The 16,649-nt window shown below is 43.3% G+C and overlaps 1 protein-coding gene across 1 annotated transcript in view; it reads left to right on the top strand.

Moving 5' to 3' along the window:
* Positions 1 to 16,649, top strand: part of LOC101162275 (neurogenic locus notch homolog protein 2) — a 45,003-nt gene that overhangs the window by 9,697 nt on the left and 18,657 nt on the right. The window contains exons 2-5 of the mRNA XM_023954090.1: positions 4,525 to 4,606; positions 15,747 to 16,021; positions 16,147 to 16,354; positions 16,438 to 16,571. Of these exons, the coding sequence (XP_023809858.1) occupies positions 4,525 to 4,606; positions 15,747 to 16,021; positions 16,147 to 16,354; positions 16,438 to 16,571 (699 nt within the window). The remainder of the gene's footprint in view (positions 1 to 4,524; positions 4,607 to 15,746; positions 16,022 to 16,146; positions 16,355 to 16,437; positions 16,572 to 16,649) is intronic.

A 16,649-nucleotide genomic window follows, 5' to 3' on the forward strand; every position in this document is an offset into this window, starting at 1 on the left:
TAAAGAACAGTGGCATGGTCAAAGTGGCAGTTTAAAGTGACATCAGTGCTGAGAACACTAAGTGGATGAGTCAGTGATGGCAGTCTTTGGTGATGATGGTGTTCTGAAATGGTGTGAAGTTTTCAATGTGAGCTTGTAGGATGGAGTGGAGGGGCCAGAGGGGATAAAGAAAAGATTTAGATTTCTTTTACCCAGTCTTTTTCTTTATACTAATTATGGTTCATATTGCTCATCAACCAGACATTTTACATGAATAAAAATCCTAATTCCAGACGAATCAAATCTGTTTATGAAAAACAGACCAGCAGACTGACTTCTCAGTTGTGTTGATCCTCTCTACACAGCCAGCAAATTGAACCCTTTAGTACCAAAGCTTTAGCTCTAGTGTCGGCGTGCTTTGAAATTGCTGTAACTCTACAACCGTTTGTACAATTAACATAATTCCAGCAGATTCTAAAGCGGAGGAAAGCAGTATTAAAGTGTTTATGCAATTAATCTGAATCAGCTGAATCTGAAGTGGAGAAAACTTCATAATCGGTTGGAATGACATTCATTGCGTAAAAGGGCTACAGTAGTTCAAAAAGGGTTTTATCTGCTGTTGCCTGACACAGCTACAGTGGTAAGTCCCACTCCGATGAAAATGGTGTCGTCAACCCGTTCTTGTGGCATTTTTCTGATGATGCAGGACACTTATAAAGAAAATAAAGCTCAAAATTGCATTTATGAGTATTTCTTTATTCAAGTCACTGTAAATCAGGAGCAGACAAAAACATGCTGTTTAGAAAAGATCGTATTTGTGGCATTGAAAATACGCCAGGCGGGCCACAAGCTCCCTGTTCAGAGCTCTTAGATATGTTGAGGGGAATTGGGGGCGGGGTTGTTTCTGGTCCCACTCACATTAGAGGGAAAAGTTTTTTTTTAACTTGTCCTGTCCAACAGATGAACAAACAGATCAGAGCCAAAGGCTTCCCGTGTTGAACAGATTTTACAACAGGGGCTTATGAATCTTCTGACACACAAGGTGTACATTTGAATAAACCCCTTTTGGATTTGAGGCTAAACTTATACATTTCTTGTTGGACCGGACAGAAAAGAGGAAAGAGACGAAAAGAGGTGGATGTTAAAGATAGGGAATAAAACACAAGAGAAAGGAGAGAAAAAAGGGTCGAAGAAGTTGGAGGATGAATAAAAAGTAGGACGGGGTAGAATTACAAAAAGAGGTGATTTCTGATAAATTCCTGCGGCTCTGTCCTAAAAAACGACATAGCTTTTATTTTTAGATTTTGTCTAAAAATGGCATCATCCTTATGAAAAACCACCAGGAACACTTTGAAAATAGATTAAAAAGATGATTAAAGTGGAACTTTAAGTTCAGAAAAATGTAGTTTACTATGACATAAATGCTGTATTTGATTTTTTTTTACAGGAAATAAATCATTCATAACTGTTTGTTTTAATGTGACTTTCAAGGCTGTGAGGCAGATGATCGAACCAAATAATCTACATTGTCACTGATGATTTACTAATATGTAAATATAGAATCTTTGGGGGGCTGGGGGGTGTAATCCTTAAATGTCCTCTGGTGGTGTCCAATAGTGTTGGTTAACCTGTTTCCCTGCTCGTTAAAGCCAATAATGTAATGCAGTAGGCAGGCGATGGCTGACAAAAATGCATTTATGACCAGTTTTGATATATTTTGGTTGAACTGTCGAAAGAGCTTAATGCATTTCTACAACACATTTTATACCAGTTGTGCAAAAGGTTAGTCTCGACTTCTTACATCCAACCTTTCTGTTAGGTTCTGGTGACTTTGTGGCTTTTTTAGTCGTGTGTAGCTGTGAAACCATGTAGGTGACAGAGATAAGTTGTAGACAGAAGAACCACATTTAACCTTTTACTTCCTTAAGACACAGTCCAGATAATCCTCCTGTTTCCCCAACACAGCGCCCCCTGTCTGTTCTGACAGTTTGGTTTTATTGAAACATTACATGTTTTTGTCACTGAGTCTGAAGGACGTGCTGGTGAAAAACAAAGCAAAAACAGACGAAAGAAACATGTTACAGATGTCATATGAATATTGAAATAAAGCAGCACTGATGACCATTTTAAAATGTAATTTATAAATGTAGTTAGTGGAGTATTTAGGTGTGTTTTCAGGTCATTGAGAGGTTTAAAAAAATCTCAGCTTTCTGCTCAAAAACAGACGCCTCCAGCATCGATTCCTAGGTGGGAATCAACCTCAGATGTTGGTGGCGTTTGTGTTAGTTCCATGTCTGTGGAAAAGGATGCTCCATCTGACTGCAGTCAGTGTTGACTTTGTGGAGCAGTCTTATCAAGGCTTTTGCTGGTGGGAAACGTTCCTGTGTATGCTTCATTGATAGGAAACTGTGAGAACTTCCAGAGACAAAGAATGCAGTATTGACCGTTACAGTCTGAATTACAATACACCCGTCTGTCCAGTCCGTTTAAAGCAGATGCCTTTTTCTGTCCTTCTGTAATGATCGGAGTCAAAAGACTCAACCTGAAACAACAGCTTTGCAGCAGAAAGGCTTCAGAAAATCCCAACAGACTGAAGTTCCTTTTACCTTTTGTGCTTCAGGAGGGTTTAAAAAAAACGTTAGTACAACACTTCTATGACTAAAAATAGAAGTGTGTATAAATTTCACAGTGGTTATGTTTAGCATCTCCATTTATAAAAGACCACAGTCTTTCACTCTTAACGCATCATTTGCTGTTTGCTGTTTCTAATCAGGCTGAAAGACTTCATGACAAATGCATAAAATGAAAATCTTCAGCAGCACATCTGTCTGAAAAAGATGTGTTTTAAACACTGAGTAGGAGTCTCTAACTTGGGTGACACTGTGATTAATGCTGGTGCAGGAAGTAACGCTACTGCTGAGCACACTTCCTGTAATGCACTGTTTCAAGAAGACTTTGTTGGCGTTTCTTCGAAGTCAGCTGACCTGACTGGAGCTAAGCAGAGACATTTACCACTCACCTCCTTAGATCAAAAGCATCAAATTCAAAACCTACAGCCTGGCATAGAAGGATGTCTGACCCGCTGGAGCATTTCATTTTTTTTTATAAATGTGTTATTCTTGTTATGAATGGTCTGATATTATGAAGCAACAATAAAAAACTGACTGCATATCCCATAATCCAGTACTTTAGCTCCTTTGCCAAACACTTATACCTGGAAACATCAATGATCATTAATGAAGTCAGACTTCAGATTGTAGTAGTTTTGTAGCTGGACGTCAACAATGGCAAGAAGGAAAGGAAATTGATCCTTTTGTAACCAACGGTAGTGCTGAGTTACTGACATCGGCCGGAAAACCGCTCTTATGTGCAGGACTAATGTTGATGAAACCAAGGAGATGGTTTAAGATGGCGCCACAAAGCATCGTCAGTGCTGAAGACCAACCAGGCAAACTTTACTTAAAAGCCCTATTTTTATTTTTATTTTTTTGTTTATTGTTCTTTCATGTATTTATTTTTCAAGGTTTTCTGCAGCATAATTACATTTCTTTTAAACTCAAGGTTCACCTACAGCCTGGCATAGAAGGATATCTGACCCGCGTGAGCATTTCATTTTTTATATGGTTACAATGACAATTATACGATTAATATTTAACGATAATGTATTATGGTATCATATTCCTGTTTTTTTTTATTTATATTTATGTTTAAAAATACATTTAGTTTTGTGTTTCAGTGGTGGTGAAATCATTCATGTGACTTACTTTGGCTTATTAAAATATTTTTAGTTGTTAGACATTTATAATTCAATTTAAGTGAAAACCAGATAAATACATTGACACGTGTGTCTGGCGGGTTGGGCTGATGTGGAACGCGTGAAGACCTCCTGAGTCTTGACGGAACAATGACTAATGTGTCTTCATCTGTGTGGATCACTGAGGAGGAGATAGTTGGGCTTTGTTATATTTGTCAGGGGCTCATTTTTGTGCCCCCCCCCCCCCCCCCCCCCATTGCTGGCTTGGGGCCTCTGGCTTACCATCTGGATTACTAATTATATAGGCGGCTTGCTGGAAAAAAGTTAAAGTTCTGGTTCTTTTGGTGCATTTCCTTCGGTTGTGGAAGAAGACCATGCTTGCTAGCTTGCTAGATCTTCCAGGTCTGTAGGTTTACATTGAAGCGCAAGTTCAAGGTGACCGCGGCTGCAAGAACAGCATCATTTACTGTTAAAAAGGCGTAAATGCATCTTTAAACACAAAACATAAGTTTGCAATGTGTCACATTTAAAATGGCAACTATTGAAAATGCTTTTTTAAAATTTTTAGTGTTTGTAAACACAAACAAATGAGCTCTTCTGTTTAGTAACTTTGAAAGGTAAGAGCATTAGCGGTTTGATATTGCCTAAACATGACAAAGAGATGCAAACGTTGCATAAAAGTGAATTTTCAGGATAGTTCATGAAGACATGATCACATGTCTGTTGGTTGGTTGATAGTTTGACTCCTCTTGATTGTTGCCATTAAAACCCCACCCTTTGCTTTCTTGCAGGGCTGCAATGTGTGGACAATAAGGCGCCCTGCATTAACAACGCCACATGTGTGACCTTTGATAATGGCACCGAATATTGCAGGTAAGTTCTTCGGCACCACGCATGTTCCCGGCAACAGCACTGTGATGCAGATGTGGTTGTAAACCAAACATACCACACACAGACTCAATTTTGAGCCACAAACCTGGAAATAAGGCTGTTTTCTGGGAACAACACCAACACACACACTTTACCATCTAACGTTTTATAGTCTTTCTATGCTTCTGTAGATTATTAGCTGAAGTACAGCGGTATCCAGGGGTTTCTTAAGTCAAGTTTATATCATCCAAACGCCTGGAAAAATGTTAAAAAAGTGTTTCCATTTTTACTGGCGTAATGAGACGGTGGCATAACTTAAACGAACGAAATAGCTTCCAGCTTCTGACAGCTTAGCCAGGCTTGTAATTAGGTCTAAGCTGTCTTTTTAATTGTCTTGCCCCTCCCAAGCCAACCTCCCAACAAAAACACACCATGACTTGTTCCTGAACCTGATCGTGTTTCATCAAAAGTGATGAGAATTCTGTGATGCGTCTGTTCCCAGAGTTTTTGGAATTGTAGCACTTGGCTGTGCAGATAAAGATAAACCAGCATCTTTTATCTGGTTTACAGTTTAATAAACTTCTCTGCAGGTGCTGAAACCCTCTGCCTTTTTACATCTCTGTTTTCTGCATTCTTGCTGGAGTTTTAGGGAAAGTAACATGTTTTAATTAATTGAGAAAATATTTAAGAGTAGTAAATTGAATTGTTGTCGTTTAGGATCAACGTGGAAAAAGACCAAAGACTTGACTAAATTGTCATAGTAAGAACAATAAAATGTCAGAATTATATTAAATTGTGAAATTAAATCTGCAGACAGAGATTATTCTTTGAGGAACTGGAGCTTCACTTTTTACTGAGAAGCTTTTATGAAACATCTCCGCTGATGCGTTTTCTGTGACTTGAATGGGATTCATCGTGTTATTTGCCTCTGCGCTGCAGCATAAACTCAGACTGTTGTTTGAAGAGTCAGGAAATGCCTGGTAGCTTTCTTGCATAGCAGGTTTATAGGAATTACCTTCAGAGTGTAAAGAAAGTGGGAGGGGTTGCTCAGGCGCATTGCATGGCGAGGTGTGAAGAGGCTGCTTAACCAGTGAGTCCGCAGGTCTTTGGTTGTGAGGGTGTTGGACTAGAGTAAGTCTGTGGAGATTTGTGAATGACACTTTGCAACATGTTTGTGTGGCTGACATGGTAGCCAACCGAATCTGTAATCCTGGCCAATTTTCACGTTGATTTATACCGTAGTCTGGATAATAGGGTGTCCATTAAAAAGTATTATACCATGGTCCGGGTGAATACTCGATTCTGACTGGCTGCTGGGTGTGCATTAAAAAGTGATAACGCACAGTGATAACTGCACGGCCCAAAAAGAAGTTCCGGTCACCTATCTAAAATCTTCTGTATCACGGCTTCTTTAAAACAACCTTTAGCTTCATCATCATCAAAAACAACCAGGAAAAGGTGAACTTTCTCTCTGAACTGATGCTTTATTCAACCCATCGGGACCATCAGCATGTATATATATACCGCTTTATATCGCAGAATCTTGGCCGCAGCGGTGGTGCGGCCCCATGTCACGTTACCATGACAAGGCGCTGCACCACGTAACAAATAGTCCGCTTTTTGTAAAACAAAAGCGATCCAATTTGGGGAACAAACAATAATTAAGGACTAAAAACGGGTTAATATGTATTTCTTTTGTAAGTGACCATGGTATAGGCGGGTTAATAGCCTTCAAAGTGTGCATTATCACTTTTTAACGCACTTTGCGGAAGCTTCCGTCCCCCGCCTGAAGTCAGACGGTTCAGGGTTCCACGGCGTGCGTTAAAAAGATAACGCACACTTCGTCGGCCATTAGCCCTTACATAATGGACACCTCGACACATAGCCTGAATGTTCTATTGTATTGCTCTAAACAACAGCTGGTAACCGGAACAACAGAAACTCAGAACATCGGTGGACAGACGTTATTCCACTATACAGTTCTACTTTATGGTGGATATCTCTTCAATCAAAAATGATCTATGGAAACTACTGATGGACTTTGTTTCTTTGAAATGAACTTTTTTTTCATCATCTGGACAAAAGTAAGTGACCATGGTATTGGTACAATAATGCCCCCACAATGCCCAATAATTCCTGATAAATAACAGAAAAGTTAGTTATCCCACCTTCTAAAAGATACCACCCACCCTTTTAGAAAAACTACAATTCACAAAATCAGACAGGTTGGCTAAATATCCTGAATGATCAGCGACTTCCATCAGAGTGCGCTCTTGAAATTTACAGTACTCTGGGATCCTCATCAGTCGTAGATTCAAAGAGCTTGTGCAAAAAGAAATGCAGCTATGTTTAATACGGTATATCATCAGGCCTTTTATTGCATTTATGGAGAGGTTAAAAAAAACCATGAGATGTTCTGTGTGTCTCTGCATCTTTCATCAGTTCTCCACTGTGCTGCTGGAGAGCAAAGTGTTGGAAAAGGTTCACTGGACAGAACGATGACTGTAGCAGATGCCTAATGAAATATAAACTAAGTTTTATTTAGCAAATTTGAGGAAAAGTTGGGATATGTTTTGGCTCATGTTTTCCAGTGAATATAGCAGTTTCTCAATGATTACAGAATGTCTGTACCGTGTTGACATTGTGACGTTGTTTTATGTGGTAATGGATCCTAAGACTCCTACACCAACCTGATTCCAGGGCAAATCTACAGTCAAAAGAAGCCAACAAATGCTGAGAACGTGACCTTTAGGAGTCACATCTCCTGTTTTTGGGTCAGAGGATTCCTGATACTCGCTTCATTCCTGGGCGGTAAAGCAAGAGTGCGACTGCACACTTTATATTGTCCAAACCTCCAGAACAGCATGTCTTTGTCTTCTGCTCTGCTGCGGTGCACAGTGATGAACTCCTCTCCACTCTTAAGGCCCTCCTTTCTCCTCTGCTTTCCCCACATTTACCTGAAAGTTCTTTTTCTAGATGTAAAAAACAACTAGAAGGAGTTTTTGTGTTTTTGTGAACTTGTTTGATCTGACAGGTAGAATTAAGCTGGGGGGCAGAGGAGAGGAAAGAGACCCAAAACAAAAGAGGATGTCTCCTTTCAGGTAATTTGAGGCGGAATACCTTGGAGCAGAACTTCTTCCTAACGTTGAGAGAGCAGTAATAGGGGGGAGGGAGACTGGAGAAGTGTGGAGAGGAATGCAATTTCCCTCTTACTACGCCTCCTTCATCAAGCTGTCACTTATCCATCCGTGGCTCCTCCTCCTCCTGCTGCTTCAGGGATTCAGATCTTTGGGTTTTTATTTAAAAGCTTCATTTCCTGAGTCATTAAAGAGATAAAAACTAGGTCATCGCTCAGTTTTCCGCCCATGTTACTGGTCTGTTGGAGCTTTTTGTCTGTTGTTACTAGATACCCAGTTCCACGTCACATATGTTGGTGAATGTAAAAAATCATGGAATATATGAGCAGACATTGATGCAAAGATCTGATCTGTCTGTAAAACGAACAGTTGAGTTGAAGTTTGTGGGATTTACTAAGATATTGATCCCAAATTTAAACATGACACATTTACATCTAGGGCTGAAACAAGTATCTGAATACTCGGATATTTGGGATCTGTTCCTGAGGTTTTTCTTAAAACAGAGGAGCTTTGCTCTCAGCTGGCAGGACAGGAGGCATCAGGGACGTCCACATGAGTTCGTACATCTGTGTCAGCGCATCAGCGTGGGTTCATGAGGGACAGAGACTGAAGTGTGCTTTACCTCTGTCCTTTGTGGAAGTGAACACACCTGGAAGAGCTTTGCCCATAGGTTTCACCCACAGCTGGTGTGGGACCATGGCTTGCTTGTCAAGGTGTGATTGGTGTTTCAGGCTCAGAACTGGTGGACTTCTCTGTACTCCGTTAGTGTCTGATATAAAAAACACAGTTTATCTTCATGAACGCACAGAAAAAGTGGATCTTCTGGTCATCCATGTTGTATGTAGGTTCTCCTTCTTTAGGAGCTTCCATTGCAGAGCCTCCTGATGTCGAGATGTTTAGGTTTACCCTTTGTTGCATGTAGTTTGGCGTTCTGGCGTGCTTGCATTTGGACGTTGTTTCATTGCATTTCTGCAGAAGATGACAGACTGGATGATCATCATCATATGTAGCTGAGCAGACATGAATTCTGTTGTTCTAAAAATGTGAAGATTTGAACAAGCTTGCCCTGCGACAAACTGGTGACCGGTCCAGGATGTACCACGCCTTTGCCCAACAGTAGCTTGGACGGGCTCTGGTTGCCCGGCGACTAGGGTTGGGCGATGTCCCCTAATTTGGCCGTTGACGATGTTTGCTGTCAACCATCGGGATGGACGATGACATCGTCGGGGGGGGGGGGGGGGGGGGGGTATTTTTACATTTTTCGTTCTTATATAACTGCTATTCGTTATTTTGCTTTTTTCATTTTATTTCCCAACTAATGACTAATCCGCGATGATCCAGTATAAACTGAGGGAAGTGACTTTAACAGAAAAAGTAACAAGCAAGATAGAAAAGAAGTGTAGTCGCTCCCGCACTTAATAAGTGAAGTGGACCGGCGGAGCGCGGACTTAAAGCTTTGTGTTTGATGGGAGGGGGGTACATGAGCGGTATGTGTGGGAGATTTAAGACTGCGATCCGTCCCGCAGCTCTACGGGTACAAGCAACCGAACTCAGAACCGGGTCTAAACATGTGTCTGAGCACAGCTCGGATCGTCAGCAGACACACAGCGGTTTGAGCATCAAAGCAGAAATGTCGCTCAGTCCTTAAAAAACATTCAAACAATCACGTGGATTTGTGTTTCCAGTCGTGTCCCGACTAAATAAAGGCTGATGTTATTCTTACACGTTTACGTGCAGCGCCACCCAAAGCTAATGTTGTTAGCCCGTGTTAGCATACTGCTAATCCTGGCTCCGTACAGAAAAAGCACTGACCACACGGATTAAAATTCAAATGATGAGCGAACAGGTGTTTGATAATAACCGTAACATTATTAAAAGCACGTTTAGAAGATCATCTCGTATTTTACCGAGCTGACATGTCAATATATATAGCCGCTCGGTGCTGTTATCGTTTTGTATTGAATTGTTACATCCAATAAAGTTTGGAAAAAAAGCCGCTCGGCGGAAGTTGTATCCCCTTCCGGTTTTCAAACTGCGCATGTGCGAATACTGCGCATGTGCGAATGATTTATTCCGACCGAAATTGTGACCTTAGTGAACGTTTTTATATTCTGAAAACATTTTTCTGGGCCCATGTACACGGTTGGATTCCAATCCGACCATTGATCCCATCAAGATATTTTGTACATGTAACCGCGGCTTATGGTGTCGACGCGCAACGTGGCGGGGGCGTGGCATCACGATGGTGGTCTCTCCATCGGGATGTCAGTCACCCATCACGATGGACGATGATATCGTCCATCGGCACAACCCTACCGGCGACCCCGTGAGGGATATAGCAGGTTAAGAAAATGGATGGATGGATGGATAAAACAACCTTCTTATCTGGTGGATTTGGCTGAGCGACAGCGTCCTGCATGGGGACTCAAACTGCAGGTAGTTTTCCTGACCAGTGCTAAACATACCCCCCCCCCCCCCACCTCCAGCACCACCACTTTGGTTCCCCAATCCTTTTTTGATGAAGAGGGGTGGGTGAGGGGGTTACATGGAGAAAGGCTTTGCATCCTGAGGAGTAATGCCCCCCCCCCCTCCTTTTCCTCTGCAGTACTGATCTAGAAATGGGTTTATATCTGGTTCTGTGTGCTCACATAAAAGTTTTCCTCTTTTTTACATCAGTGGAGCTGAAACCAGAAACCAGAAGATCCTCCTGGGATTCTCTCCAAGTGACAGCAGTTTGTCTTCAGATTGATCATTTTTCTTCGCGGTGCTGCTACTTAGTGGAGGGGGGGCAGAAATCCATGTTGCTCTCAGAAGCAGACGCCTTTCAGAGTGCTGGGGAATGTGACGACCAAACCATAAAACCAGACGCAGGCGGGCAGCAGGCGTCTCTGTCACACAGGCTGTAAATGAGGGACAGCGAGGTTGTGTGTTTGGTCACAGTCACGCTTTTTCTGCATCTAAACAGGGAGGAAAATCTTTGAGTTCATCTGCTACTTTAGAACCGTCACTGCAGAGAATCAGATTTTAGCAGTTCATGCTTTTATTTTGCTAAAATTCTTCATCCTGGACCTGATCTGAACTCTGTTTTTACCCCCCCCCCCCTTTAGCTGCTTTCCCTCTGCAGACCCCCTGGACCATTTGACCAAAGGCTTTAAACAACTTGAAGGCCCTTTTCCAAACCTTTTCAGCTTTGTTTACATGTTAAAATGATTTCTTTGTAGGACAGTCTTGTTGAAAAACAGCCAAATGTTGAAGTGTCGGATTCTGGCTGAATGTTTCTTTGGTTTATGTTAAAAAAGGTTGTTTTACTGCTAAACTCACTGCTAGAGACTTTCCTTTAAAGACAAACGACGGAGTGGTTCTGGTTCTGTTTGCTCTCATGTTTTTTTTAGGATTTGTTTTAAACACAACCCAAACTTTTACCGCACAGTAATTCAGGACTCCACCCTGCTGCCCACGCCTCCGTCCGCTCAGCATCAGACCTCTGCTTTGAGATCCTGCCTTTTTCTGCGGCATGCATGGCTCTCTTCCCACATTTTACTGTCATACTTTACCTTTTCTCATTATGACATACCATGGTGGTGTTCTGTGCCCCCACAGCTACCCACCAACCCCAGAAGAGAATTTCCACTTTGTCTCTTTCAAAATAAAAGAGAGAAAAAAAAACAATCAAAGTGCCAAAAATCCCCCTCAACATCATGTTTAAAGTTCCTTTCCTGAAAACGCTCCACACAAAAGCTGTGTTCTGCCGTTCCACAGCCGAGGGACAGAACCGCATCATCCTAATGCGTTTGGTAGAAATTCTCTTTTGTAATTGCATTTTTTTTTTCTTTTAATCTTTGTACTTTCTCACATTCATCCTTGCTTCTAGAAAAGCTTTTTTTTATCTGAATGCAAAGCTTTTTAAACTGTACTGCAACACAAGCTATTTCACTAAGCTTGGGAATTTTTCTCCGCCACTCAGAAGTGTGCGCCTAGCGGGTAATGTTCATGCATGCACACACAGGAACAGTGAATGGGCCACCTATGCTCCAGCCAAGTCAGGGAATTATCCGGGGATTGAAATGTGAGCCGGCTGGTGCTCTGCCTCTGTTTCTCTCACACCATGTCTTCATAACAGCCGCGGGGGGGGGACATGTCAGAGTTATTAAGCATAGCTGAGCCTGGAATAGTGACTGAAAGAGGAGTGGGTGGGGAGGGTTGTAGCCGAAGATGAATAGGTCCCCAGGAAGGAGTAATGCCAAAGAAAACAGAATCAGAGACCTGGAGCACCTTGGGACCTGGGAATTTGGAATGAAGGTTGTCTGCAGGAGATAAGGCATGAAACGCTGCAGAGGTCAGCATGAGGTGGAGGAGGTGGAGGATGAAAATGGAGTCCAGAGAGCGAGGAAGGGTGTGCATTGGATAGGGGGGTTAATGGGAACCAGCTGTAGAAACCGAACACCTCGAGTGGGACAGAAACCAGCGGTGGAGCTCTGAGAAAGAAAAGAAAACTGCACGCAGTAAGAAAAAAAAAAAACGACGGGGAAAAGTGGAGGGAAAATAGGACTCATGGAGCTAAACTAGAGCCGAGTCTGGCGGCCGTGTTTCTTATAAAGCAGAACTTACTTCACCTTTGCAAACTCTTTGTTCAGGTTTTTTTTCTGAAGTATCTCTGTGTTGTTTTTAGCCTCAGTCTGGTGACAGTGTAGCAGGTCACAGCTTTCTCAGTAAGACGCCACTCCCTGATCATAATGTGAATCATGCACGGCCTTGCCTGTTTGCCTCGGGCGCGAGTGATGCTCCCGCAGGCTAATAATGAGCTCTCTTTGTGGCTGTGAAACCTGTGGGACGAGCTGCTGGTTCCTGACGTCACCCCAGCCGGTCCCATCCACTCCACTTGTTCTGCAGCCGTTTGACTGTCTGAAGTTTTGTTAGTGTTTAGTGAAACCAGAAAAAAACAGCTTGTGAAGCAGAAATAAAACGTTATTTCCAAGGAAACCTGAGAGAGTAGCAAACATCACATCAATCTGAGGAGAGGAAAAGTCTGCATTAATTCTCCCTCCCAGCTGACAGTCCGTGCTGCTGTGCCGTGAGTGCACGAGTCCTTCCCTGTTATATTTGTACTGTTCTCTCCAGTGGGTTGGGCTGCTTGTACTGAGGCGTGCACGGCTGCACCTGATGGCCGTTACTGTGATGCACAGGTAGACGAGCCGTGATCGGTGGCCGTCCTGTGGTGCGTTTGAGGACAGACAAAGGAGTGTCTTCTAACGTGTGTTGGGAGTCGCTCTGCAGATGTGTCGTGATCATTGATTGTATGTGAGAACTGGAGTGAGTGGGTGACGTCATTCAACAGGAAACTGCTTACTTCTGGTTTCAACCAAATGTAGTCAATTCAGTCGTCCCTTTTTTGGAACTTGGACACCGCCATGTTGGAGCCAGACGTCGTCAGTAAGCAGTGATTTAAGGACGCCGTCGAATAAGCAACTATATAAATTGGGATTGTTGACGCGTCGTTTTGTTTTATTGCCACTTTGGTTTTATGACCGCGCATCCGCCCAGTGGTGCTCACATCAAACCAGTGCCAGACATGCAGTGAGCGCTAGGGAGAAGATTCTTCTTCTTTTGTGTATTCACTGTTTATTGGCGCTCGTCCGCCATCTACAATAGGGAGAGTCAAAGCGGTGCAAATCACGCAAATCTTGCTCCAGGCTTTTTTGGTTTTACAGCTCTGTTCCTATAAATACCCGTCTTGGCGTTGTGTTAATCCGACCGGACAAAAACCACAGTTATTCATGTTTCCTTCGTGATCATGTTTACAACAGTTGGTACTTTCGGCTTTTGAAACAGACGCCACCCACAGGTCACTCCTAAATCCGAGTCCCCGACTGGTCAAAGTGCTACCATTCAGCATAAAAATGTTCAACCGGTTAAACTATCAGCACGCGATCAATGAGCATATCAATGATATGTAGTAGAGTTTGTAACCAGACTTAAAAACTTTCGTAGCAACGCACCATCATAAGCGTTGCGGACGCGGAAGCCCGAAATTCTGGTCTGCTCCATTAACTGTAGATAAGGGAGGAGCCAGTGAACACCAGAGATGGCTGCAACACTTACAGAGCATCTTTAACGTGTTTTTAAAAGGAATGAGACTGATGACTTTTCTGACATCTGATAAATCCCAGAGTTAGATCTGAGGCAGAGATTAGCAAGATAAAGTCTAAACTTTCTACGCATCAAATTGGTTTCATACAGTTATGTAAATCTCATTCAACGAGCTGCTTGTTGCTTTTATGAATCAGAGGGAATTTTTGTTTTCTGTTTTTAGGGTGAGTGTTCGGTGACTCAGGCGTGACGCCCGCTCTTTTTTATGGTTCCTAAACCACAATGCTGTTGTTTTCTGATGTTTTCAATGTTTGGAGTGGAGTGATCTGTGATAAACACAGCTCCGAAGGAAGTGAACGCCGTTCTGATGTCCTTTCAGAGTAAAACTCAGAGGGACAAGGAGTATTTTTATGGATTTGTAATGACACACGTCTGCTATTGTGGGTCACATTTCTGCACACTGTGGTGTCACCTGAGACCCCCAGGGAAGCTCGCTTTCAAAGACTCCAGGGGAGGCGGCGGGCCGCTCTGCTGCTCACACACACACACCTGTTCACGCACACACACTGACACACCCCTATACATGCACACAGACACACAAAGACATATACAAACTCAGATATACAGACACATGCACATATTTATGCAACTTCACACCTTCTTACAGGTGCCCAAACACATGCACACACAAAGACAAATACGTGCACACAGACATGCACATATACACGCATACACACGCATATTCATGCACCTTCACACACCTTACAGCTGCCCACACACACAAACATATACATGCACACAGACACTTTTATGGACACACATATACCTGAAGACACACGCACATGTACACACATATGCACAAACAGAGGCGCAGACACACAAAGGTGTACACGCATACATGTTGAAAGGCAGACACATGAATAACAATTGTCTTCTGGCCAAAAACAGTGTGATATGAGGAAGTGACGAATGAAAGCAGCTCCAACTGAGAAAGAACAGAGGAATAGAAAGTCACAACGACCCATGGTTCCTAATGGGATTCCTGCTGGACACAGTGCAACAGAAGAAATGAAATATTCCCTAGAGTTTGGCGTGAAAATGAAGAACGATACAGAGAATAGACTCATGGAAACTACACAGATCATCTGCTCCTCTTGACTCTTTGATTCTATGTTCTCGTGAGTGAGAACCGAGTTTATTCACAGCTGGTAGGAACATTAGCTGCCATATTCACCTGTTTTTTTGGTCTCTGTCAGAGTTAAGAAAACAACTCCAGAAAACTTTACTTCTTGTCCTTTTGCATCTCAGCTTCCTCTTTGTGAAACGTGACCTCGGCTTCACCTCTCTACCAAGCCAAGCTTCTGTTTTTCTTTCTTAGGAGGGTTTATGGGGCAACAGCTCTGGGTTCAAAGCACTTCCTCTGGTAATCTTAGAGTTATTGGATGAATTCATGTCTGCTCCTGCTGCTTTAGTCCTACAATAAAGCCAGCGATGTGAAAAAGCCTCGGGTTCTGCAAACATTTGGGTGCAGTGAGGTTTAAAGAAATCTTTACATCTCTCTTTGTCTTTGAATTCGAAACATCCATTAATCATTTCATGTTTAAGGTAGTTAAAGAGTCATTCTTACACGTCTCTGACACTCCGACTAAGGGATGTGGTTCCCCACATGCTGCTCTTTAGGTCACTACAAAGCAGTTCAGGCTTAACAATGTGTACTCTCTCATTTAGCCTGTGTGGATTTGTGCGTGTTTGCATTTGTGTGTGCCTGAGGTCTTTGTTAGCACCCGTCTGATGTGGTACATTACATTCACCTCAGTCTTTTCTTTGTCAGGCACATATTTGTCATTTCATTCAATGAAGTCTTCTGATGTTTGTGCGGAGCAATGGGAACCTTTGAACCCTCGTGATTCTGTGTCCAGGTGTGCTGCAGGATTTTTGGGCGAGTACTGTCAACACGAGGACCCATGTCAGCCGGGCCATTGTCTGAATCGGGGCACCTGCTCCGTGTCCATGCCAAATGGTGTACCTGTACCAGGTAGTGCCCTGTGCACCTGCCCTCTGGGGTACACTGGAGAACGCTGCCAAACGCCCCAGAACTCCACATGCTACCCCAACAACCCCTGTGCAAACGGAGGCGTCTGCACCCTGCTGTCGCTGGACAAATACAAGTGTGAATGCGCCAGAGGATGGACAGGTGAGCGGTTTTGGCAAGACAAGGACTCGCTGCTATTTGAGAATCCTTTGCTGCCTGGAAATGTCGCAAATGTTTTGTCTGTTGATACTCAGGAGAGCCTAACCACATGCTGTTTTTTCTGCCAGGTTCACATTGTGAACATGAGGATAGCTGTCTGTCCGGTCCCTGTGCCAATGAAGGAACATGCAGCTCTAAGTCTGGTGGCAAATACACCTGTAGCTGTCGTCCTGGCTACAAAGGTTCCCGCTGCCTCAACGACACAGACGAATGTGCAGAAACACCCTCCCCCTGTCAGAACGACGGCACGTGTGTCAACACCCCCGGCTCCTTCAAGTGAGTCCAAAACATCCAAGGAGACGATGTTCGGAAGCACCAGAGTCCTCGACTGTAACAATCGAGCTTTGCCTTTACCACAGGTGCGTCTGCAAAGCCGGGTTCACGGGCCGACTCTGCGAAAGCTCCTACGTCCCGTGCTCGCCGTCCCCGTGTGTGAACGGAGGCACCTGCCACCAGACCTCCGAAACCAGCTACTCATGTCACTGCCTCCCAGGTGAGATGCTGAAGGTTACCTGGCTGCCTGAGCGCTGACCTACAGTTGTGCTTACAGACCAAAGCTCTGCATGCTTAC

Source organism: Oryzias latipes, chromosome 4 (genome assembly GCF_002234675.1).
Source record: "Oryzias latipes chromosome 4, ASM223467v1".
Taxonomy (NCBI): Eukaryota; Metazoa; Chordata; class Actinopteri; order Beloniformes; family Adrianichthyidae; genus Oryzias; species Oryzias latipes.